At 43.5% G+C, this 24,493-nt stretch overlaps 1 protein-coding gene across 1 annotated transcript in view; it reads right to left on the reverse strand.

Moving 5' to 3' along the window:
* The window catches only part of Snd1 (staphylococcal nuclease and tudor domain containing 1), a 413,057-nt gene that overhangs the window by 260,010 nt on the left and 128,554 nt on the right, over positions 1-24,493 (reverse strand). The window contains exon 11 of the mRNA XM_051151835.1: positions 1,176-1,265. Within this exon, the coding sequence (XP_051007792.1) occupies positions 1,176-1,265 (90 nt within the window). The remainder of the gene's footprint in view (positions 1-1,175; positions 1,266-24,493) is intronic.

The following is a 24,493-nucleotide window of genomic DNA, read 5'->3' on the forward strand; positions in this document are numbered from 1 at the left end:
GTTGTTGCTTGGTATGGGAGAACATGCTTGTAAGCCCAGAACCTGGGAGGAGAAGGCAAGAGCTCGGGTAGAGTGTTTACTACATTCCACGTTTGAGGATGTCTTGAAACACCCTGCATCTTTGGCAGGGGACGGGGGCATGGTACACCGACCGAGACTCAGAGCTGTATTAAACCTGTCAAAACTGCATCAGCCTAGAGGCAGAGTAAATAACATGGGTCTAATGTTTAAGATGCAGCAAAACGATTATGGTGTTCTGAAGTGGTAGAGTATTTGCAAGATGGTACAACATGAAAATCATGGCACATCATATGAAATCTCTCCTAGAATCCCAAACAAAAGCATGACTCCCAGAGCCTTCCTGAACAGGTTCCCTCGGTGCCATTAAAGGAGGCCTCCCATTTATTGTCTTTGTACATTCATCCAGGACACAAATGGTCCTGGACTTTTGGAATAAGATGCCAGAAAAAATGAAAGTATGTTTAAAAGCTCACTATTCACGGCCCTTGGAGAGTATTGCCATAAGCAGTTATTTTAGGACATGCGCTCTAGGTCTACAGCCCTAAAACCACAGAGTCAACATACTGCTCACGAGCAGTGTTCACAGGAGGCCCAGAGACGCTACACAAGCATTTCCGGTTCAAGTCCCTACTGTCCCAGTAGCTAGAGTAATAGCTACTGGGAATTTCAAGGCTAGGCAGCATCCATATACTATGCATTTCCCAGTGCATCCTTGTAACACAGGAGAACCCAACTTCCCTCTCCTGCAGTCATCTTGTTCCTTTAAAGTAGAAGAAACACACAAACAAGCAGCAACTTTTCCTTGCTACTAACTCTCGTGGCCCCAGCCTTATAAGGAGGTGGCTGGAGAGAACCAGAGAGCCAACTGAGCTCAGCATGGGCTGTATGCAATTACTGAAACTGGAATTGAGCCTGGAACCTGCCCGTGAGAGCACTGACAATCAAACTGTGGTCAGGGCCCCAATTTCAAAACTCTCCCAAGGGGACCACTTCCGGGCACAAAGACACACTTCTCTTCATATCAAAGTAATTCCACTTGACTTGGTCAGGAATGTCCTCTCCTGCTCAAGGGCCTACAAGAGCTGGTTTAAAACCCTGACTCCTAAAGCATGAGACCAAGGCCAAGCAACTGCAAATGTATGCTCATCACTCACCTTCTTCCCAATGAGCTTCTTTCGAAGAAACTCTCGGGCCTCAAACATGTAGGGAATGTCATACAGGGGCCGGAGCTTCTTGTTCTTGTCCTGCAAACAAAACAGAATATGCTATTAGGAATGAAAAATGTAACACAGACAATACTGCAACACACAGGAATATATGCGAAACTAGCTGTCTCCTTGGATCACAAGTATCAGCTAAATCCTAGACACCTTACAGCTGGTTACTAAATAGTTGGTTGGCTGGCTTTATCGGAAAAGAACGTCTTTGTCACATGGCAGGTACTGCAGGACCCAACAGTGTAGAAGACATTCAAGATGCACTGGGACCCACTGGACACACACACAGTAAACCTGAGCACCTATCAACCACTAACTGTATACAAACTAGCTACTGTGCACACTTACAGAGTAAGAGAAGACATCCTAGACACAAGGCAGCAGCACAGGGCAGTTTTGAATAAGTACAAAATGATGGGATAAGAATTCAGAGAAGCTGGGCGGTGGTGGCGCACACCTTTAATTCCAGCACTCGGGAGGCAGAGGCAGGAGGATCGCTGTGAGTTTGAGGCCAACCTGGTCTACAAAGTGAGTCCAGGACAGCAAAGGCTATACAGAGAAACCCCGTCTCAAAAACAAAAAACAACAACAACAACAAAAAAAAAAGAATTCAGAGAAATGGAAAGGAAGAAGTGATCAAGAAAAGTTCCACTAATATATAGAATTTAAGGTATTTTCAAGACAGAGGGAAAAACTAGTGTGAAAACCAGAATGGGGGGTGGTGGTGGTGGGGAGCAACAAGAAAAGAGACAGAGAGAAGGGAGCGCATGTCAACACACACAGCTTAGCTCATCACCTTAGGGGCCCCACACTCCTCTCTCATGGTTGATCTAAACAACCATCATCTGCAGACAAGGAAAAACTCTTGAGGAAGGTGACAGGAGTAGGAATAAAGAGAACTTCAGAGATATGAGACCCTTTTCAAAAAATGAATTAAAAGAATATGACAACACAGTGGACAAAGGGGATAAAGGAGCAGAAATCCAACAGTGAGTCACGATGACAAGGCTAAGAAGTCCAAAGCTGCCTGCCTTTGGTGGGGTTTGCAAATATGGGGATGTGCTTAAGAAAGCATCGCATCCAGACAGTCCGACATCAGTACTTCGCTGTCTTTCACATGAGGCTTAAGTTCCAAAACAGCAAAGATCCTATGTGTGGCTTCCGCTAACTCTTCAGAGCCACTCTTCTAGCACACTTCATCTGAGTATAGGCTTAGCGTATACTCAGGACACACTCACATTAAGTGTGCCACAAGAATGTGAATGCACGTACAGATTAACTGTGGCCAAGACCCATATAGTATCTGAAAAAAAGTATATGAAGGAGAAAGCCAGAAACTTCTTCCTATGTAAACCAATGATTTCCATCCTTCGTAGCTGGCTAACCTGGTCCTGCCTTTACCATCTATTTTGCATCTGACAAAGTAAGATGCCTCTGTCTAATTTGTGTAAAAGTAGAAGGCATTTGCAACTTACTTTTTGCTTAAACAGCTTTCAAGTAAAGGGCCGTCATCATTTGATGCCACATTCACACTCACCCTGAAGTGGACATGAAGGAAAAGGGGAATGAAGCAGGCGCTGCCTCCCAGACACTGACTGAGCTTTGAGGTACTGAACACAGAGTAAGACACTTCAATTCACTGCTACGACCAAGAAAACCCCTTCTGAGAGTGCAAATAATTCTTTCAGCTACACGGAATCCTGAGCTGCACGTTCATCATCCCACTGTCATTTCCTTCTTCTGTAAAATTAAAAAAAAAAAAAAAAATGATCATTGTCCCAGCACTCTGCTAGGAAGAGAAGACACATCTTTTCACAGATCACATGTGGTAATCTACATATGAAAAACAGAAAGAACACAGGTGCCGGGTGCCCATGCTCAGCACAATGTCCTGATGTTGTTTAGGTATGTTATGTATGTTTAGGTATGACCCTAAACATAGGAGTTCTACAGGAACATGAGAAGAGGAAAAGTGCAGGTGTTCAGTGTGAATTATCCAGTCTAAAGGAATTCTAGGTAACAACAACAACAACAAAGATGTAATATAGATATTTTATAAATGTCCTGGAAGCAAATTAAGAAGTTGCTGTGTAGCAGGAAGTAAACCACCCTCATAGTTACAGGAAGCTGAATTATACCCCATAGCCAATTCCTGGAGAGAAGAGTCGCCCCGCCCACCCCAGCCTATCAAGCAGCCTGCTATCTATCTGTGCATGGAGGAACAGTGATCCTGCTCTCACCTGTCATCACTCATGTTAGGGCGGGCTCCTCTGGGGTGTAGTGATCTTTGAGTCACCATGCCCCTGTGAAGAACCTCATCCACTCCTGTAATGCCAGTAAACTCATTGGTTTGCCAAGAAAGCCTTTGCTGGAAGTGTCTCTTTGCTCTGTCATGAATAGCTGTTTGCTGCTAATGCAACACTTAACAGAGAAGTCCTAAGAAGGCAGGCTGACAGACTAGTTACCAATGATGGGCAGGATTCTGCTTATTTTTTGTTTGTTTGGGGATTTGGTTTTGTTTTGTTTTGTTCCCGGTAAGAAGACTCAAACCAAAGCTTGGTTCTCTACTACCGAACTCTATCCCAGTTCAAACAGTATTTTTAATAAAGACAAAATCAATGGTTATCAGAATCAGCCCTCAGGATTCACACTCACCAAGCAAGAGAGAAAATCTATTTACAAAGAGTAGCAGAGTGATTACAGAAGCCTTAGTGAACAAAAATGTTTTAAATTAATTGAGCAAAACAATGATGTTTACCATGCACAGCTTTATGCCATGTCACAACACCTGAACTTCCAGGCCTCACCTACATGCTTCGATACTTCTCATGGGGAAATAATAGTTAATTGGAACTAAAAACGGAAGACAAGACTTCTGGATACTTTTCCAGAAGCATCCCAAGGAAGGCCAAAGGATGATACATACATATGTGTGACAAATGACTATGTAAGCAAGGGTACTATTTCATGATGTTCTTGAAGGGCTGGACTGATAGAAAATTCCCTCAAAAGAAAGAAAGTGATATACCAGCAAGCACACTAATAAACAGCAGGGCAAATTCAGAGTCTGATTATATGTCTCTCTGAAGCCAGGAAAGAACAAATAGCACGAGCAGAAAACAAGTGCCAACTGAACGATGTTGTTACCCTAACCCTTCAGAGCTAGGAGCTATTGACATCTACAAACACCTTACAGGAGAGATATTAGAAGTCCCTAAGAAGCCACAAAATAAAAGCAGTTCCTCCAAATTACCAGGTACATAAAAGCCTTTGAAATCTCCAAGAGGCAATTGAGGTATAGAATGTATTTTGGGGAAACGTGACAGCAGCTGAATCTTCCTGCTAAAAGGGACTGTCTAGTTTAGCTTCTAATTTACATGGAAATATTTTTTTTTCAAAATAAAAATAGAAGAGAATGCTTGCTTTATCTGGTGGGAGGATAATACACAAACCAATATGTGCTGTAATCACCATTCCTCCTGAGAACTGACACTGCGTGTAGGCCCTGCAATGACTCACATTAGAGACGGAAGAGATAACTACAGTCATCTGTCCCTCTCCTCAAGCATGGGCCCAACACCCATGACTCAGCACAGGAAGACACACCTGGCCTTTTGACAGGAGACATTTTAGGCCAGTAGCCCAAACAGGGAAGGACGGGATCAAAGATATTTTAAAGAGCAAAGGGGTGGGGGGGGGGCACTGACTTCCTGACAGATCCTTGCTTTCAGGCTTTACCTAGCCTGCCCCTAAAATCTGTACCCATAAAACATAATGACCTTGAAACAGTACAGTACTTCTTGGGGTTCAACAGACACACATTACGAGTCTGGGAGTAAGAAAAGATGGCTAAATATGTTCTAGTAAGACTTTTAAAATTCTCCATCAAAAAGACAGAGCGGAGTAAAAATGGGAATCCAAACTTACTGGAAAATGAAGGAGCAGAGCAAGTTACAGGAAGTTTAAGTGGGGTGTTGGCATAGTGTGCTTGTGGCCAGCTTCACTGAGATTATGTTTTCTTAGAAATTCAAGAGAGAGATGGTCATCTGAAGACAGGCAAAGAGAACTAAGTGCAAACCAGGACCGTGCCTGGTGGGTCAGACAAGACAAAGGATACTAAGCCCCAGAACAGAAGGCAGGAGGGGAGGGGATAGGAAAAGCAGCTTTATTTCCCAACTACCTCAATTTACATTTCCCACTGGAAACACTTCTGAAAGGGTAGTGACTGCATCTGAATCACCCTGGTCTTTAGGTTGGGGATTTCCACTGTAACAAGGGAAACAAGATAAATTAAGAAATTAATACAGCAATCTAGGTAGGAAGAGATGCTAGATTACAAAAGGGCGGGAGCAGTGAAGAAGAATTTCAAAGGTAGACACCAAATAGAACGTGAACTGTCAAAGAAATACAAAAGGCAAAGATAGCTTTGGGTCTGGGTAAGAGCTGAGTAGGGGTCATCAAAGGAAAGGGGGAAGCGCAAGTGCTGCACACTAGGGAAAGGAGGTCTGGGCGGCAGCTGAGCTGTGGGCTCCTGAGCTTTAGCTGCTCAGACTCACATGAAGCTGAGCGGGCCGCTGGGTGCACAAGTGTGCAATTGGGGTGTGTGAAGTCGTTTAATAGTCTGAAAGCTACAGCATGCAGGGTGGTAATTGGATCCTCAGTAACCTAACACACAATGGATCTGTACAAGGAGAGAGAGGAGCAGCCACTGAGCAGACCACAGGGACACTGCCATAGGGCTGTGTCCTGGAAGCCAAGATGGACTATGAAATACTGCAAAGTTAACCAAGCACTATGTGGGTTAGGGTTCAAACTCTGTATCCAGCTAAGAGAGGTCTTGGTAGACGCGTGAGGGTACTTCTTGGGGGCAGAAGGAGTAAAAGTCACATTAGATCTAGGAGTAGGTATACAAGAGAATGGGAAGAAAAAAAACGAAATAAAGCAAGCATATATGATTCCTCTGAAAGTTGTGCTGAAAACCAGACAGAAATGAGGTAGCAGCTGCCAGAAGAACAGGGTGGACAGTTTTGGGTTTCAATTTCAGATGAGAGAGAGAAGTGACAACCCAGCAGTGAAAGATGAGAGACAAAAGCAGAGAGGCAGTAAGTACTAAAGCGGTGTCCTTAAACACCAACGGGGCAGTGGCTTACACAGAGGAGACGCAGGTTATTGTTAGGTGGGTGGATAGAAGGTGAGGTGGAACTATCTTCAATTGACTCATGGCAAGAAACTGATAAATTAAAAAACAAAACCAAACAAACAAATAAAAAAATGGATGAAAGAGTGGAGATGACTATATACAGATATTTCATTAAAGAACTCAGAATGGTAAGTTTATGAAAAATAATAATTTCAATGAGAAAAAGTACATATAACCATCACACTGGCAAAAATACTTGAGGTAAGAATGTGGGGAAATTGGAATGTCCTTTAACTAGTGATACAAATATAAAATGTCACTCTGACACAGTAATACACACAGATGTTCGGCTGACACACCCCTCTAACTAATGAATGCTACTTACAGGTAACTATGGATTCCAGAGCCCAGAGAATCCCATGTGCAGGAGACAAGTAGAACAGTTCCCACATTAACACTGTGTACAGTGTAGCTGTGTCATGCAATACAGAGCAATTAAGCTGAATTAGAGGAACATAATCGCAGAATAAATTTGAAAATATCGAGCAGGAAAAGGAAGTTGCAGAAAAACGTAGTAAAACCCTATATAAATACAGAATAAACAGGCAAAAGGAGTATTATCTATTCATAGACACACATCAGCAGGAAAGGAGAAAAAGAACATATATACAGCTTTCAGGAACACAGCTAATGGTTACTGATGCAGGATGGAGGAAGAGGCAAAGGACAGTGGACAACCAGGGTTAGTGATGATTCCTAGAGACGTTCATATGTTCATAAATGCAATATATGCTGCTAAGAAGCAAATATGGGATAATGTCGAGGCTGAAGACAGAAGTTCAGTGTCTATTACCACTAAACCAAGCTGATGGCCTTCACCCATTCCTCATCATGTCTTGTACTTTAATTCCTGTGTGCAGCAGACTAACTGGTTGTTATTCCCCTCACAAAACGTACATTAGATTCTTCTCTCCTACCAAAACAAGAGGAAAAAAAGACGGCCCAGCACAGATGTGGCTTTCCATGATGCAAAGGGAATATTTAACTACAAAATGTGCTATGAAATAAACAGGGTCAATAAGAAGTTTGACTTTTGTCTTAAAAATGAAACAAACTATAATATATTAATTAATGCAGCCAAGCAGAATTACACTCAGTGATCTTAAAACTGACTATTGGATTAAAATAGGAACAGACATGATCAGACTTAAATGAATAAAATTTCAAACAGTAAATAATGGACCAGTCCCAGTAGCTCTGCCTCACATGGCATTTTAATAAACAAAGGCTGCAATTTCCATTTGAATTATAGACTTAAAATAGGAACAGTATCACATGCCCTCGGCATATTTACAATCAAGGACCTTTCAATTCCTTTGGCAGGCAGGAGACAGGACGCACAAGGAGATCCACTGGCTTGTCCTAAACACACAGACAGAAAAATCTGCTAACCGCAAGGCTACAAAACAGCAAAGGGGAAGCTTAAACCCGTGGCCACCCTGACCAAACGGGAGCCACCTAAGTGTGTCTGCAGGAGTGTGCACACAAGCAGCTTCCAGGAGTTATTGGAGGCTGTCAGCTTTATTTCTCAACTAGCTCTATATATATTTCCCACTTAAAATACATCTTAAGAATAAGCAAGTCTACTACAAAGACAGATATGGGTAAGTGCTACATTTACAATCTAATGTTTCATGTATATCCAAGGGAACAAAGAAGAAAAAAGTGAAGGTCTATAAGCCACAGCGGAAAATGATAGGGACTAGGAAAGAAAAAATACAAACATGCTTAGTCTAGACGCCAATGCCACAAAAGACAAAAGAGATCAGAGGTTTAGAGAGGCTAGAAAGCCAAGATGGGGTGCTTGACTGATGATAAAATGGTTGAGTAAAAGGGAACAAGTAGGTTAATCACAAGTGGGGAATTCAATGCTCCTTGACCTTTTGTACGGTGACACTGGGAACACTCACATACTGGTGGGAAGGCACCATCCCAAATGTCCTCAGTGCAAACTAGTCTGTTGGGAGTAGAGTTTGAGAGCATTAGGGAACAAGCCAACTTGACCACATGAGAACAGAGAGGGGCGGGCAGATGCATCCTCCACTCACCATGGTGACAGGAAAAAGGCAAAGGAAGTGGCAATTCCATGAAACAGTTACAAGTGTGTCCTGGCAGACGGCCAGCAGAGCAGCTTCACAGAACCAAGAGAGTGAGTGAAGTCAGGCAAATGAAGGCATCCTCGTGTCCTTGAAGGGGCTGACCCGTTATCTCCAGTGCACAGCATGACTATATTCCACAGAAACTTGCACATCCCAAAATTAAAGAACCATTTTCAAGACTATCATGTAAGAAAAAAGTCTCCCTCATGAGACTGCTCTTCTACTCAATTACGTAAGCCAACTAAGAGCCTTTTCAGAAGTACTTGCTATTTATTGCTCAGATGCAGCAAGAAAGGGGAGGAAAGAGAACAGAGAGTGAAAAGTGGGGAGGGGAGGAAATAACAGAAGCCAAATGTCAGGTACCCCACTCCCCCCCAGCCCCCCTGCCCAAAGACCCTGTCAAGGCTTTACGAATAAATACCTTGAAGGCTCTAAGGGCCCTGACCACTATTGGTGTGGCAAACCATGTGGTCTCCTCACCTCGCTGCGAAAGCTTCTGCATGAAAGTGGAAAGGGTAGAATAAAAGATACATCATCACACCTCACAGACCCAAATGCCAAAGAAAGCCAAGAATTCCAAGGAAGAAACTATGCAGCCAACAGAAAGGTGGATCCTAGATTCACTGAAGGGAAGTTAAAAAGAAGGCGGCCCTGGGGACCTGCCTCATATGTCCTTCCTGCACAGGTGTGGCCTCCCACACGCAACTGGGCAAAAACCTTTCTCCCACCCACAAATGCTCCCAAAAGAAAACAACGGCTCTGATGAGGAACAACAGCAGCACCACCTTCCTTAGAGGAGCAGAGAGGATCCAGGAGACACGGCCAGGACGACTAGGCAGAGAGCAGAGAGCAAGCCGAAGGCGATACGCTTCTAGGAGTAAGCGAACAGCTTGCTACCAGTCAAATAATAGAAGTCTGGCTCCTGACAGTGAGTATGGCAGGAGCAACGCTGGTCTACCTGGCCATTGGCATCAGATTCCTCCTGAGATTACCAAAGTTATCATAGAGCCCTTTAAGTGGTTTTGCAGTGAACACCAGGCAAAAAGATATATATAGCTGAGTTACAGCATCTAACACGGGTGTCAGCAGGAGAGCTAATGTCAAGAGGCAGAGATAAGACTATGCTACAGTACTAATCACTTTCTACTTTAGTCCTATAATTTAATTACTTGATATAGGTCTTATCTCCCCAGCCACACCTCACGAGGGAAGACTAGTATGAGGAAAAAACCACAACCTCTATGATTTCTAAAAAAGAGTCCAACATTGGGCCACACTGTTAGAAAGTGTCAGTGGTGAATACTAAGAGAGAAAAGAGGGAATACGTCTGAAAACTCAAAATGCACTTACTGTGGTTGTGGGGATAAGTGAAACTGATACATTTCCAAGTGGTAAAAAGGAGAGAGCTGTCACTGCAGCTCCATGACATGGTTAGCAAATCCACAGAATCAGGCCTCCCTCACATTACAGCAGCTGACTAAGAACCACGGGCAATTTAATGATCTGACCAGATCACCTACACTTGAAATCTCACTGCACAACTGTGAAAAACAAAATCCGAATAATCAATACACTCTGCTCTAATTTTGCCTTTTCTTTTTAAGACAGAATGTTGCTAGGAAGTCCAATTTGACCTCGCACTTGCCATCCTCCTGCCTCTGCTTTCTGAGACCTGGGAATAGAGGCAGGCACATGTCACCATGCCCTCTTGGCTAAATATTTAAAGCAATTTCCTGTCTCTTTACAAGTTTAACACAATGAACTCTTCCAATCTTTGGCCGGGGGGGGGGGGGGGGGGGGGGGGGGGGGGGGAACAGGCCAACACAATCCGTCAATAGCCAGTGGTTATCAATCAGAAATCCTTACAGAACACAAGATAAAAGGAAAGATGAACTGATAAAACTAAAAGTACCTCCAACACTAAGTGTATTAACTTATGATTAACAAACAAGTTACCTAAGATGAAGTAAATAAAGAAAGGGAAATAAGTTTACTGCAAAGCCTCACACATTTCAGATTAAGTCTAAGCAGACTGTGTCCTCCAGTATTTTGGGACTAAGATGGAAGAGAGCTGGGGCAGAAACTCAGAGGAGGAGTGTCTGCGAACTGAGCACAAGGCCTGGGTTCATCTCCAGCACCACAGAGAAAGAAAAAGCTGAGGATGCAGTGGGGGCAGAGCACACACCTAGCCTGTGCCGGGCTTTGGGCCTGACTTCCACCGAAACACCACTGAACAAACAGGAGAGGGGAAGGGAAAGGCAGGCCACAACTGCACATGCTTCCTTTGTTCTAGAGGAGTAACAGGCAATGACACAGACAGGATGAAGCTTTGCTAAATGGACTGAATTCATCTGCTGTTCACACGAACAGATGGAACAGAGGAGAATGAAAAATAATTAGCATCACTGAGAAGAGTCTCTTTCTAGCTAGCTAGGAATTCTTCAGATGAACTAGAAACGAGAGTCAGGGTTAAAGGGGGAAACTCCTTCACTGGCAATGACATTAAACATCCTGCAGACAGCAAACCAGGGTTTAAAGGCACAAGGGGCAGGAGTAAGGAGAAAGAGCCCCTCAAAGACAAACGCTCGGCTGGGATGTAGCTGAGGGGTAGAGCTACCACTGAGTCCAATCCCTCACAACAGAAAGAGTGAGTGAATAAGTAATACAGACTGTAAGGTGGAAGCAAAGGCTAATCCAGGTCTCGGAGGTAGTTAGAGGTGTGCCTGTGCTAGACACTACTCAGGGACCAGCTATTGCACAACTGGCTCTGGCCCACTGGCACCACTTCCCTTTTCACTGGAGGCACATAATTAACCAGTTGGCCTCAAACCATGTTTTCTAGTAATGGAGACATTTTCTCCTCCATTTTTTACCCTTCATACCCATGCTAAAAATGGAGAGCCAGTGCCCTCAGAAGAGACAACCCTGTTACTTAAGGCACAGGCTGCAGGCCAGATGAAACCCATCCAGCAGAGGATGTGCCACAGGCCCTCCCACAGTTCTCAGAGAAGAAAGGAACTGGGAAAACACATCTCCCACAATAGGAAGCCAATTTTCTCTATAACACACAGCAAGATGGGATGGGCCGACCCGGAGCACTCTATTGCTCTGTTAGAAAATGCCTCTTTGTGAATATCTTCCTTTCTTCACCGTATTAAAAAATAATAATTATTATTAAAGTTTCTTCTTGGAACAACACAGAAGGGAAAATGATGCTGGATATGACACTATTATTTAGCTGGTACCAGAGGAACCTTCAAATGAGCCAGAGTTCCAGTCAAATTTGTGCAATAAATTCTTGTGCATTTCAAAACAGGAGACTGAATTATGTAAGTGCACGGCTAAAAGGCCTCCCTTTAGACACTGACTTTCTGCTTGGCCAGTTGCATCCCTCCAAGGTCTAAATCAAGCTGCCATGTCTAGTACCACGTGTTTTATCCACCAAGCCAGCCTACTCTCAGCTATTCTGCGACAAGCACCCAACTACACAATGAAGACCCCTTTCCTTTACAGTGGACACAGCATTAGTCAAAGCCTCTATCACTTGCCACTCCTACTACAATAGTGGAAATGGGGCAAGTGAAGACAAAAAGGACTGTGACTTGCCCCCATCGCCGGGCACAGATCCACTGTCCCAGCAGTGGCGTTAAAGATCAGTCTTGACCTACTGCACAGCGGGATCTTAGCAAGAACTCAGTGTTGGGAGGAGCCTGTCCTTCACCGCATCCAAAACTGACCTCACCGCACCTGCTTGGGATCCTTCTGTTCCCACTGGTTGAACCCTGTAAAGGAGCTCACAAGTAACTAAAGTCCTCAACAGACACTTGGGAGTGGAGGAGAGCAGGCACAGCCAGGGGCTTCTCACTCCACAACTGTTCATCCTGTGAAGAACACAGGGCCGGACGCACATCTGGGAGAGTAGTTTTACAATTCTCCAGGTCAGGCCTTAAAGAAAAACCAAACTATGTCTAAGAATGTTTTGATGCCCAACATATCCCCATTGCACCGTGACAACCATGCCTTCACTTCTCCTGTCACTGGTCTCCTAACTTCCTCAATACACAAGACCAGCACCGCTCTCAACTCTTTTAAATTACTGTAAAGCAAAAGGAACTGCGCTGTGATTGGCGCACTAAACATACTAACTCTGTGATAATCCCTGCAACAACCAACAGAGCTAGAATTATGAGCTTTGCTTCAGAGACCTGAGAGACCTGATACTCAGAGCACCAGCATGCCCAGCCAGGATCACAATGCAGTAGAAAAGCGTTTATGCCAGTGGGTTAATCTTTCCTCTTTCAGTATTCCCATGCTCTGTTACAAATTCTTTACGTTTGCATTATTTAAATAACTCATGTGGTCTGTTTTCTGTGCAGGCATGACCCAGTAGCCCAAGTAGTCCCTGTGTAACTGGACTACAGGACAGTAGTAACTCAGCCTCTTTGGAGCCTGGAGCCTCACACATGCTGGGCAAGTGCTTTGCGAGCTCCAGTTGCCCAGTCTCTTGCTAAACACATTCCTGAGAAATTATTCTATAACACCCATGGCCACCTCCATTGCGCACATGGTCACAAACATCAAAACGAAAGGGCCACTGCACATGAAAATCCTCCATAGTTAAAACATGTGGTGGCAAAGAAATTAATGCTTGAAAGACTTAACAACTGGTAAGGAGTAAAAGAGAGAAGACTTTCAAGCAAGTGTGTCCCTAATCTATGGAGCCTGCAAGATAAAAAACCACACAGTAAGGGCACAATACAACCGGCCATTTCTCTCTTCCTGCTATGCTATCAGACACTCTGAATCAGCCTTAAAGCCCAAGCACAAGGAGGGATGGTTCACAGTTCACAAGTCACCATCACAGGAAAGGGGCGGATGTAAACAGAGCGAGGGTTAGTTCAGACCGCAGAGCTCACCAGAGCCCTGATAACAGCAGCCGAGTATCATCTTTCTACTATAGGGGCTTTGCTATGCTGTGCGCTGTCGTGCAGTGAGCTCTAGAAACATCTCTAAAAGCAACTGTGGGGGTGGAGGGGTGCGGAGTAGAGGTCACTGGAAATGGAAGTTACTATTTCAGAGTTGGTTACAAGATAAAAAAGGTCAACGCGTGTGTTTCATACTAATGTGTATACATAACATTTCTGAACTGTACTTGTTTTTTACATTTTGTGTGCTTTCCCATAATAAAAAAATAAGTGAGCATATTCAAGATAGTATTTCATTGACTCTTTAATCTGAGAAAAGCATCAGACATGCGATCAAATTCAATTTCCACACTAATATGAGCATTTTCAGATATGATTTGGTTGAGTGCTAAAAGAGATTACTCAGTTACAATTTATGAACATAAGTGAACAAGCTGGCCCACTTCTGGTCCCCAAAACTATCTTCAAGATGTTTGCTTCTTGAATAAGCCCCACAAAGGCATGGTCTAGTCCCATTTAATGTTATTTATTTAGCTGAGTGGGACTGTCATCTCAGTGAAAAATCAACTCAATCAACTTATCAATTAAGATGTCAAATGTTCTGCAAGATTTAAAAATTAAAAATCATGTTCAAGCCAGGCACAGTGGCACACGCCTTTAACCCCAGCACTTGGGACACAAAGAAAGGTGGACCTCTGGGAGTTCCAAGCCAACAGGGCTACACAGTGAGGCTCTGTTCTAAACAAACAAACAAACAAACAAGCAAACACAGACACACACAAACATCATAGTCATGTGCCACGACATTTTCCCAGGGAAACTGTGAATTTTCTACTGTCAAACCTCCTGTCTTTCCTCAGAATGTTTGGCACAAGCTGGTGCATCCCTACAGCTGACAAAAAGCAAAAGCAGCATGCTGGCTTCTTAATGTTCATGTTCCCATTTAATTCTCAAAGTGTTTTTTAAAAAAGAAGAAGAGGAGGAGGAAGAGGAGGAGGAGGAAGAGGCGGCGGCTTAGAGAAGTGGAGACCCTTGGGCACAGCACTAAAACACAGACTAGATTTTGGACGAAGTGTAACATCAATAGGCCCTGGGGAAAAGCCCCAATGTCACCTCTCCAGTCATGTCCTTTGTCCAAGCAGAGGTCCTAGAAGAGCAGAGCTCAAGTGTGAGGGAAAAGGGAACACTAAGTTTGGACTGTGCTTTCCCTACCAACCCCACCCTCTGGGAGATGTGCACAAGGTGACCTGCTCACCTGGAGGCTGGGCTCTGCCTCACCAGGAAATGACAAGAATGCTGGGCAGCTCCTAACAAATGTTGCTGAATGTGAGAAAACTACCCAGGGTCACTGCTAATGAGAAAGCCAGAACATCTTGCCACCAAGCTACAGAATGTTTACCTAATAAATCTTACAAATTTGAACACAACCCAACATCAGGAGGTTACTATTTAAAAAAAAAAAAAAAAAAAAAAAAAAAAGAATCTCACCCACACCAGCCTAAAAATCTACATCATTACCTCTATATCCCTAAAAGAGACAAAACATAAAGGCATCAGAACAAGTCAAACGAAAAAGAAAAGGCTGCCCTAAACCACCAATGCTTCCTCTGAATACAGTGATGGCGACATGTGACCGCTACTCTGTTTGAGGATGCTCCTCGTTTTGACATATCTGAACTTTATTTATATAACTTTAAGTGAGGAAAAGTGCACAGCAGACAAGTCTCCAACATGAGTGGAACAGGCAACTGAGCTGCACAAGCAGACCTTCACATGAGGCACAAGAGAATCACAACAGCAATACCAAAGGTACATGACGCATGACAGAAGAACCCAGCCCACACGTGTCCTGTTGCAACGCGTACACTGGAATTCCTAGAAGGCAATGTGTGTCTTTACATGTTGGGGGCACTGCCTACATGATGATGGCCCCAAATGTCTAGGTTAAAATTAAGTATGGAAACAGTATCACTATGTAGGATATTTTTCTCTGCCAGAGTGAAAAGTGTAAAATCTCCTTACTTTAGCTTTAAAAAAAATTCAATAATTTATCTCACACTAATTATAAACCCAGATTTCATCAGACAGGGCTAAGCTCAAGTTTGTGCATGTATAACTTATGAATTAAAAACGAGTTTGCCAATCGATTTGAGTCTAACTAAGGGTTATATTTAAGCTTCTTAGCTGAATTAATATACTGACAGACAATTGATAGAACTATAAATTTACCATTAACAGCAAACCACTTTGGGCTGCTATTTGGCAGCAATGAAAGATCCTGGCTTATAGATCCAGTAAACGGGGAGGATGGGCGAGAGACGAAGGGGGAACAACAGAACAGACTGGGGCTGAGAGGAGAGGAGAAGCCATCACACAGGCTCCCCTGAGCAAGTGCGAGGTCACTCCAGGTGAATCAATTATATTTTTAAAAAGTGTGTGTGTGTGTGCGTGTGTATATGCCAGCTACTCAAAAAATTGTCCTTGTTCTCAGAAAAAAGGTGGAAACCTTAATATACAGGGAAAGAACTATGGGGCTGAAAAACACTCATGAGGCGCTATGAGCTGCAGAAGGGTGGCAGGACTCCCACTCTTCACAAGGTGATAGTCTTCACAGCACCACATTTGAGGGCAGGCTTAAAGGATGAGGACTAGTTGCGACAGGGATGCGCAGAAGGAGGGATGGTCTATTTGGGAAGGAGAACGTTGAAACGCCACAGAAATGGAAGTTTAAGTGGGAGAAGGGAGAAGAGAGGAGAGAGTCTGGAGGGAGAGAGGGCAGTGCAGCCCACACGTGGCAGGATGTCAAGGCAATAAGCACATAAAACGCCAGCACGCCTACTACAGGGGGAAGCGCAACCACAGCCAAATCTAGGCAGTTGAGTAGTTGAGAAAATGGAGGTGTCTAGTTTCTGTTCATCTTTCAATAACAAGCATAAAGTTAAAAGAGGGTATTAGAGTTCAGATAAATGCAGAACTTAGTTTTTTAAAAAGTGAAAAAAGATCATCTATTGAATGATCAAAAGGTAGCAAAAGAGACAGACAGTTGAGCTAAAGTCCATCTTATCAATCCAGAAAGACGTGATCATGAATGATTCACCAATACTCTACACCCTGATCTGCTAATTGCAAACTCTATGATCTGGGAGCTATGTACTTGTCTCCAGCAGGGACTTAAAACTTATTCATCTCTGTAGCCTCCGGCACCCGGTACTGTGTCTAACACATGGTGCACTGCTCAATTAATGTTTGTTGAATAAAATTACTTAATCTCTCTGGACTTCAATTTCCACCTCTGTTAAAAAGAAGAATTGGCTAGATGTAAATGATGTTCCTTCCAGCTCTAAACGCCATGAGCCTAGGAGCGTTACATTAAATGGGTCAGCTCCCGATGATGCTTTGCCATGTTGTACAATTCACATTCAACCAGGGGCGTGAGAACATCAAAGCTGCCAAAGCCTAGGAGTGAGATTACGCACCTTCGTGAGTGGCTCCTTTGAGGTGGAAATGCTTCCATTAAATCAGGTCGAAGAAAGGAAATGGCAGGTAAGGAAGGGCACTTCAGAAATGTGATAGCACAGCCTTTTCCATCCTTCCCACCCCAGCATTAGCTGTCAGTCTGTCCAGATATGGGGACTACACGGAAATCTTCAAAATGGAAGAGAAGTCTTTAAAAGTTTATTTTCAAAAACTCAAAGGCTGAAGCCATTTAAAAGTTTTAATCCCTTTTGGAAACTATGGAGGGATGAAAAAGAAAGAGGAGGAAGGAAAACAAAGTCACTAGAGCACACAAAGCTCCTGGCCTGAAATAAGTGCCATACATCACTCAATCACGAACCTCCAAGTGAACCCTCAGCTTCCCACTATGATCAAGAGTGAAACAGCCGTGGATCAGAAAGCACGCATGTACATACTGTGAAAAAGGAGTCGTGCCAGGCAGTACCTGGCTGATGAGCTAGTAACCCCAAACTGCGCCCTGGCTGCTCCAGCACCAAAGTTAAACAGATTAGGTGAAGAAATCAGCAGCCAGAGGCGCTGCAGTCACTGTAGGACAAAGCTGGCAACTCTTTAGCTAACTGTCTCTACGCCTAACACCAATGGCTCCTCAAATCTTTCCAGTTCAACCTATAAGTTTTTATATATATATATACATACATATATATGTAATCTCATCCAATGGGAGTGTGAACAGAAGGGAACAATGCCAGCAATTTAATCTAGACTAATCCACCAGAAATATTATAATTACATAGGTTTTAGTAACTGCTTTTGCCTGAAACCATTTCTAATCGGTAACAACTCAAATGGCCAGGTGTCCACAGTTGCTGGATTATAGTCCTTGGTCTTCTCTAGCTCCTGCACTAATCAGCAAACATTTAGTTGACCACTATGTCAATCAATTCAACTAGAAATCAAACAGCATTGTGCTGTAAGAGAAAGGACATCTCAACCAAATAAAAGAACGAAATCCTTCTCATTACACAGGTCATTTTTAAAGTTGTCTGTCGAGGTCACTGAGAAGGCTCAATGGCTAAAGATGCCTGTCCCTGAGAAATTTGACCCCCAAACCCACAAAAAGGTGGAAGGAGTGACCTATACCACACGTTGTATTTTGACCTCCACAGAGCGTACTGTGGCACACATACACATGTGTACACCCACATGCCGTCTTAATTCTCTATTTGAAGAGCTGCTGTTGTAAAGTTCCTACAGCATAAGCCGATTTTGTGAATTGGCTGTTGGTACAGTCGGCTGTAATGGCAGAATTTCAGGGACAATACAATGAAGTGCTACACCTTTTCCACTTCCATTGCCACTGCCTTGAAAACATCTCTTTGTAAATTATCATTATTTACTTCATCTAATTTAGCTCTAGTAAAGCTAAACTGTTCAAGAGGAGAGAAGATAAAAGAATGAAGCAAACATTAATGGTTCTGCTTATTTTTTTCATTCCATTTTATTAAGAGCTTTATGTGGTGCTCAATAATTACAGATATTATCCCTTCCAACCACACGCCAACGCTGTAACCTAAGAGTTCGCAGTGGCAAGGCCTTAGAAGAATAAGATATTGTTCCAAAGGGCAGACGAACGAATGAATAAAAATGATGAGAAAAGGGTGTGCCCAAACAGTCCCTCACTGAGAGAGGAGGAGAAATAACAAACAAATATACATATTTGCGCCAACCACGGATGTGCCTTATCGGATGTGCCTTATTCAGTCAACCCCACAGGTTGTGTGTGCAGCATCATATCAACTTAATCAAACATTCCATCCTCAGACACCACAGACGTGCATGCGCACACACATAGGCAACTAAGAAAAAGACAGCAAAGGATCAAGGGAACACCAGCAACACATCAAAGGAAAAGCATGAGGCTAGTCCTCAGGGTGAGATGCTCCCCAAATCATAGTCTCTATGGCTTATTTAACTCTTCAGAAACGCTAAGGGGACGCACGCTTAACAAAGGGTGGACAAAGAAAATGTTTCAAATGAGATTTTAAATGAGTCACGCTCAGTAACCAAGACGATTTCATTTACTTATCTAATTGAAAAATGTATTATCCAAGAGGCCATTCAGAAGACAATCGCATATGCCTAAAATACACAATGACCAATTTAAAACAAAATTCAAGAGACAATGATATGAGCATGAAACAGACCATGAGCTCTACCTTTACCAAACTTAGCCCTCAATTTTTACAATTCGATGTGGCGAAACCCTGGATCCTCATGTATGACCAAGAAGTTAAGCCTTGGAAAAAGGGAAATCAGAAGCAAAAACCTGATGTCAACAAATCATATGAACCTGGTCTGGCTCTATGCTTGAAGCCAGGTAAAACATCCTGAAAAGCATCCCTCATATTTTTAGATATCTTTCTAACGCAAGTAGAGATGAAGGTAGAAGCTGTACTTGTTTTATTTTCTTCTGTGCATGCTTGGAAAGCAGAAAAGCCTAGAAAGGTCTGAGACTAAATAAACAGGCAGCACAGCAGAGGTTATTAAGGCAGCTACATCTCCAATCTCAATACAACTTAAATTCAATGATCTGTGCCAAGAATCAGATAATAGAAAAATTTAAGTATCCAATATATATTGTCCTTAAACACTGTCCTGTCAGCCACCATTAAATACCATTTTGCTAGCCTGTAAAATTGATATTTCATATCTAGGGAGTGTACAATGGCTAACCCTGGGAAAGAATTCAAGGCTTTAGACACGTATTTGAGGTTTTGCAAATAAACATTAAGAATGAATTCAATAGCAAGAATGCTAACTAAATTTCATGACTATCGAACTTCCAGCAATTACAGTCACCCAGAAAGATTCCAAACTGTTAAATTACTTTTAGGGCAAAAAGCTTAAATGGCTCAACTCCCTAGTGGCCATCACAGGTAATATTTCTTAAAGAATGTCATCTCACAATTAATAAACTTGAAAAAAAATTTCCTTTCTTGAGTAGAATGCATCAGATGTCACAAAATGAATCAATATCACTTCTGTCTTTGTAAAATCGGACTGGGCTCATGACAAAAGCAGTCATTAAGCACTCTTGGGGGAGGCTGCATGTCTTGCCCTCACTCATTGCACTGTTCATCTTCCAATTAATTTCTGCTTGGACATCCGTTCTCCCTCCCACTGGTAATCAGAATGCCCGCCTGCCTTTCACGTCCACCCATCCCTGATTGTCGAGTTTCCTCAGGCCTGACTGCTGTCAAGGTGCTCATGGCTTTCTCTCCAAATCACTTTCTTGCTATACACTCTCCCTTAGAGTACACCAGACCTTAGGTGCTGCTTTCCACTCTCCCTTAGAGTACACCAGACCTTAGGTGTTGCTTTACACTCTCCCTTAGAGTACACCAGACCTTAGGTGTTGCTTTACACTCTCCCTTAGAGTACACCAGACCTTAGGTGCTGCTTTCCCCCTTCACTAACATCCTCAAAATCCCAACATCTCTGTCAATTTCAATGTTGATAAGAGTTGAAGAAAACACACGGTCAGTGACCCTGGGATGGATGAGGTGATGTCCTCCCCAGCGGACACAAAATGAAAAAACGGAGAAGAGTATGCTGAGTCCCAGATATTAAATTACTCCAGACTGAAGGACAGTCCATCGCTCTGAAACCATGCATTTTAGAAGTAGTCCTTCACTCTTTTACTAAAGCGTGTCATATGTAGCGGGTAGACACACACTACTCTTTAGCTTTTAGACCTGAATATGAGCTCATAGTCCAAAAGGAGAAAAAGGAGGGGAGACAGAGAGACAGAAAGACAGAGACCGGGGGGGGGGGGGGGGGGGCCAGAGAGAGAGAGAGAGAGAAAAGAGAAGGAAAGAGAGAGGAAAGAGGAAAGAGACAGAGAGAAGGGGAGAGAGACAGAGAGGAAAGAGAGAGAGGGGGGAAGGGAGGGAGGGAGCAGAGACAGAGAGAAAGAGAGAGAGGGGGAGAGAGAGGAAAGAGACAGAGGGAGGGAGGAAAAAAAGAGAGAGGAAAGAGAGAGGGAGAGAGGGTGGGGGGGAGAGAGAGAGAGAGAAGAAACAGAGAGAAAGGAAGAGAGGGGGAAGAGAGAGGAAAGAGACAGACAGAGAGAGGAAAGAGAGGGGGGAGAGACAGAGGGGGGAGAGGAGAGAGAGACAGACAGACAGATGGGGGGGAGGGCAGGGAGGGAGAGGGAGAGAGAGAAGAGCTGAGGGAAAATCGACAAGAGGTCATTTGGGAGGGAACCAAGAGACCAGTCATGAAGAACCCTGATTGCCTGCTGGTCAGAGATGTTTGCCAGCGGGCAGTGAGGGAGGAACTTTCGGAAGAAAGGTGAAACAATGTGAATTTGACAAAGACCAAATAAGCAGCTAGGTAGGGTAGGAGGCAAGATGTGATAAGACAGGAGGTGAAGGCTTCCCCAGACTATGGAAGGTGGCATGGGGTTCCTGGGACAATGCAGCTTAGCTATACTGTCTATGTCTATATAATATGTAACATGAGGTAGGTGTAGGCGTCCACAGAAGTAGGTCATGTTCTAAGTGGGTACTGTTCTGTTCATTATGTTTGCTTTATAAGATGCAGACATTTTTAGTGTATTGACCATAGGCCACCCACAGTACCATTGGACACTGAAATGAAGATAGCCCAGTATAAGACTGCAAATTAACTTAAAATAGTATGCTTCTTTTATCAAAGAACATTTGTTTTTTTAATGATGGGAATGCATGATTCTCAAACATGAACTTTAGCATAGTAATACCATGTTCCAATGCCAAAAGATTGGGCTTATCCACTAAAGTATCCATCTAGGTATGGTGGTGGTTTTCTATAAATAACTAAGAACCCTCAATACTACTATTTAACATGTTTTCTATCAAAACAATTAAAATATCAGCATTAAAAAGTAGAAATAGCTTGGTGATGGCTCAGCAGGTAAAAGCACTGGCTCTTCTTGTAGAGGACCCAGCTTCCATTCCCAGTAACCACATGGTGCCTTACAACTGTAAGACTGAAGAGATCAGACAACCTCTTCTGGTCTCCATGGGCAGAGCACACATGTAGTGCACAGACACACATGCAGGCAAAATAGCCACATGCATAACAATAAATAATGAACATTTTAGTCAGATGTGGTGGTGCACACCTTTAATCCCAGCACTTGGGAGGCAGAGGTAAAGGCAAGCCTGGTCTACACAGTGAGCTCCATTACAACCAGCACTATACCTTTTCTCTATAACTTGTTTTTGTTTTGTTGTGTTTGATTTTGTTTTAAAAGAGAAGATAGGTTCTTCTCTTTACGCATAGGAAGTCCAGTTTTTAATGGCACATTTTTGTATTAGTCTTTAAAGCATAGCATATAAAGATCTGGGTGTAGAAGACATTCAATGAATAATTGATAATTAAACATATTCTTCCTCATGAAATGTCCTAAGAAGCTAATGAGTCAGAATAGACGCGGCAAGCATACCTGCGCCAGGAACCATGGGAACAGGCGAGCACGCTTGGCCATAGCCTCATTTGGATTCAGCAACCTCCACCATCAATGTGGTAAATGCACCCAACCTCTCTCAAGCACTGGTCTATAAAATCTAAAAATGGAAGGAAATCCATTTCCCCATGACATCAAATGACTCTGTGGCAGCAAGATGCTGCTGTTTGTCTGCTAACACAATGTTCATCCTGGGGAAATGAGAGTCAGTGCTCTGCTAATCACTGTCACCTAACCAACACCTTGTCAATCACCTCATGAGCAAAAGATATCCATATCTAATAAGGCTTCAGAAATTAAAAAGGCTGAAGAAGAGAGGGTCTGCGATATTGCAGAATTTAGGTAACAGCTGTCAGACATCACTTCCATAATAGTGGGCACATCTGGTGCAGTGTCTGCTAGGGATGACAACCAGTTTTGCATATCCAAATCAAAAGAGGTGCCACACTGGAAAGTGACTCAGACAGCCTCAGCGGGTGATGCTAAACCAACCTTTAACAAAAATTAAGCCAGAATTGTTTTCCTTACTTCCTGTGTCACCTACCAACAGTCCCCACACTCCTGCAGTCAGTACCTCTATTGAATTAAAGAAGAAATAACTGGCCCGCTATTACTTCTGCTTCAATTTCTCTCTTCCCTACCTAGAGGACTGGGGAGCAAGACAATGCTTCGCCCCTGGGTCCTCCTACTCTTTGCCATTTCCACAGAAGTAAATGTGCAGCAGATGAAAATCTCAGGCCACTAAGTGCCCATCATGCCCGCTCTTCAGGACGGCCCGGGGCTCCCGTGTGCACAGGCGCAGAGGTTCCGTGCAGACGGAAGCTGTACGTCTTCTCCTTCCACACAACTTTAAGGACCTAATAGGCTGATTGAATCATGACTCTCTTGCCAAATTAAAAATCATTACTCTGTACAGTAGCCAATTAAATTCTATTTTCAGCCAACTAACAACCCGTATCTGCCCCAAAGGACTGTAACCTATGACAGAATGAGGTTTAAGTAGAAAAATAAACTCCCAGAGCTGTGTGAGATATCGTAGCCTCAAAGGAATCGCATCCCGTCTGAAGAGCAGAGTCCTGTCGGCATTCCTGGTGAGGACACAGGAACTGGGCCCAGCCTTGCACACCGCCACGTGCAATGAATCACACAGATGAAGATTCTACTAAAATAGCTTCACCTTCCTCCCTGAAAATAAGCAAACCTCAGCTGTGACTGTACTCACCAACAAGGGAGGTCAGCATTTGATTTCATCTTTGCTTGGGAGAGGTGGTCAAGAAACAACAGGAAGCTAAGGATGCAGCCTGGCGGTAAAGTTACCATCTGGTTTATAAGACCCTGGTCTTGATCACCAGCACAGCCCCCACCACCACACAGACAAGACAGACAGACAGACACAGACAGACACACACACACACACACACACACACACACACACACACACACACACACACACAGACACACACACACACACACACCAGCACACCAGGAGGATAAGAAGGCAAATCAGGTGTGGACTAAGAGCTGTTCCTGAGGATGTGGCTAAGAAGGGGAATCCACAGAAGGGTGAAAACACTGCCGCTTGGCTGTGAGGACACCTGAGCAGGAACTGGCCTCCTCTTAGATAAATGCCACACAACTGAGGCTAGCTGTGGGGGAATCCAGACCAGGTTCTGAGAACAGCTACTGGATTTCTGTATCTTCGGTCTCCCCTCGGAAACAGCTATTGTGAATAGCTTGGGTATTATTCCTGTGTATTCATAAGACTGAAAAGCCAAACATTTTTTGGGGACAATTTTGTTACTGAAGAGACACTTCATTGTGACCACTTTTGCTTTGGTTAGTAACAGAGAAGGGAAGCTCTACCAGACACAGAGGCACTTGACTACCTTGCTGGGTAAGGATAATGAGAAGCTACCTCTTGGACGAAAGTAAGACTCAGGGGCGGGAGTAAAACCTGTCAATCAAGTCATGAGGGTTCACAGCCAGATTTCTATTCCAAATGAAAAAACCAGAGCCAAAAGTCTCTTCCTGCTTTCCTAATACCTATGCAACAATACTTCTGC

This window comes from Acomys russatus, chromosome 10, assembly GCF_903995435.1.
Source record: "Acomys russatus chromosome 10, mAcoRus1.1, whole genome shotgun sequence".
Taxonomy (NCBI): domain Eukaryota; kingdom Metazoa; phylum Chordata; class Mammalia; order Rodentia; family Muridae; genus Acomys; species Acomys russatus.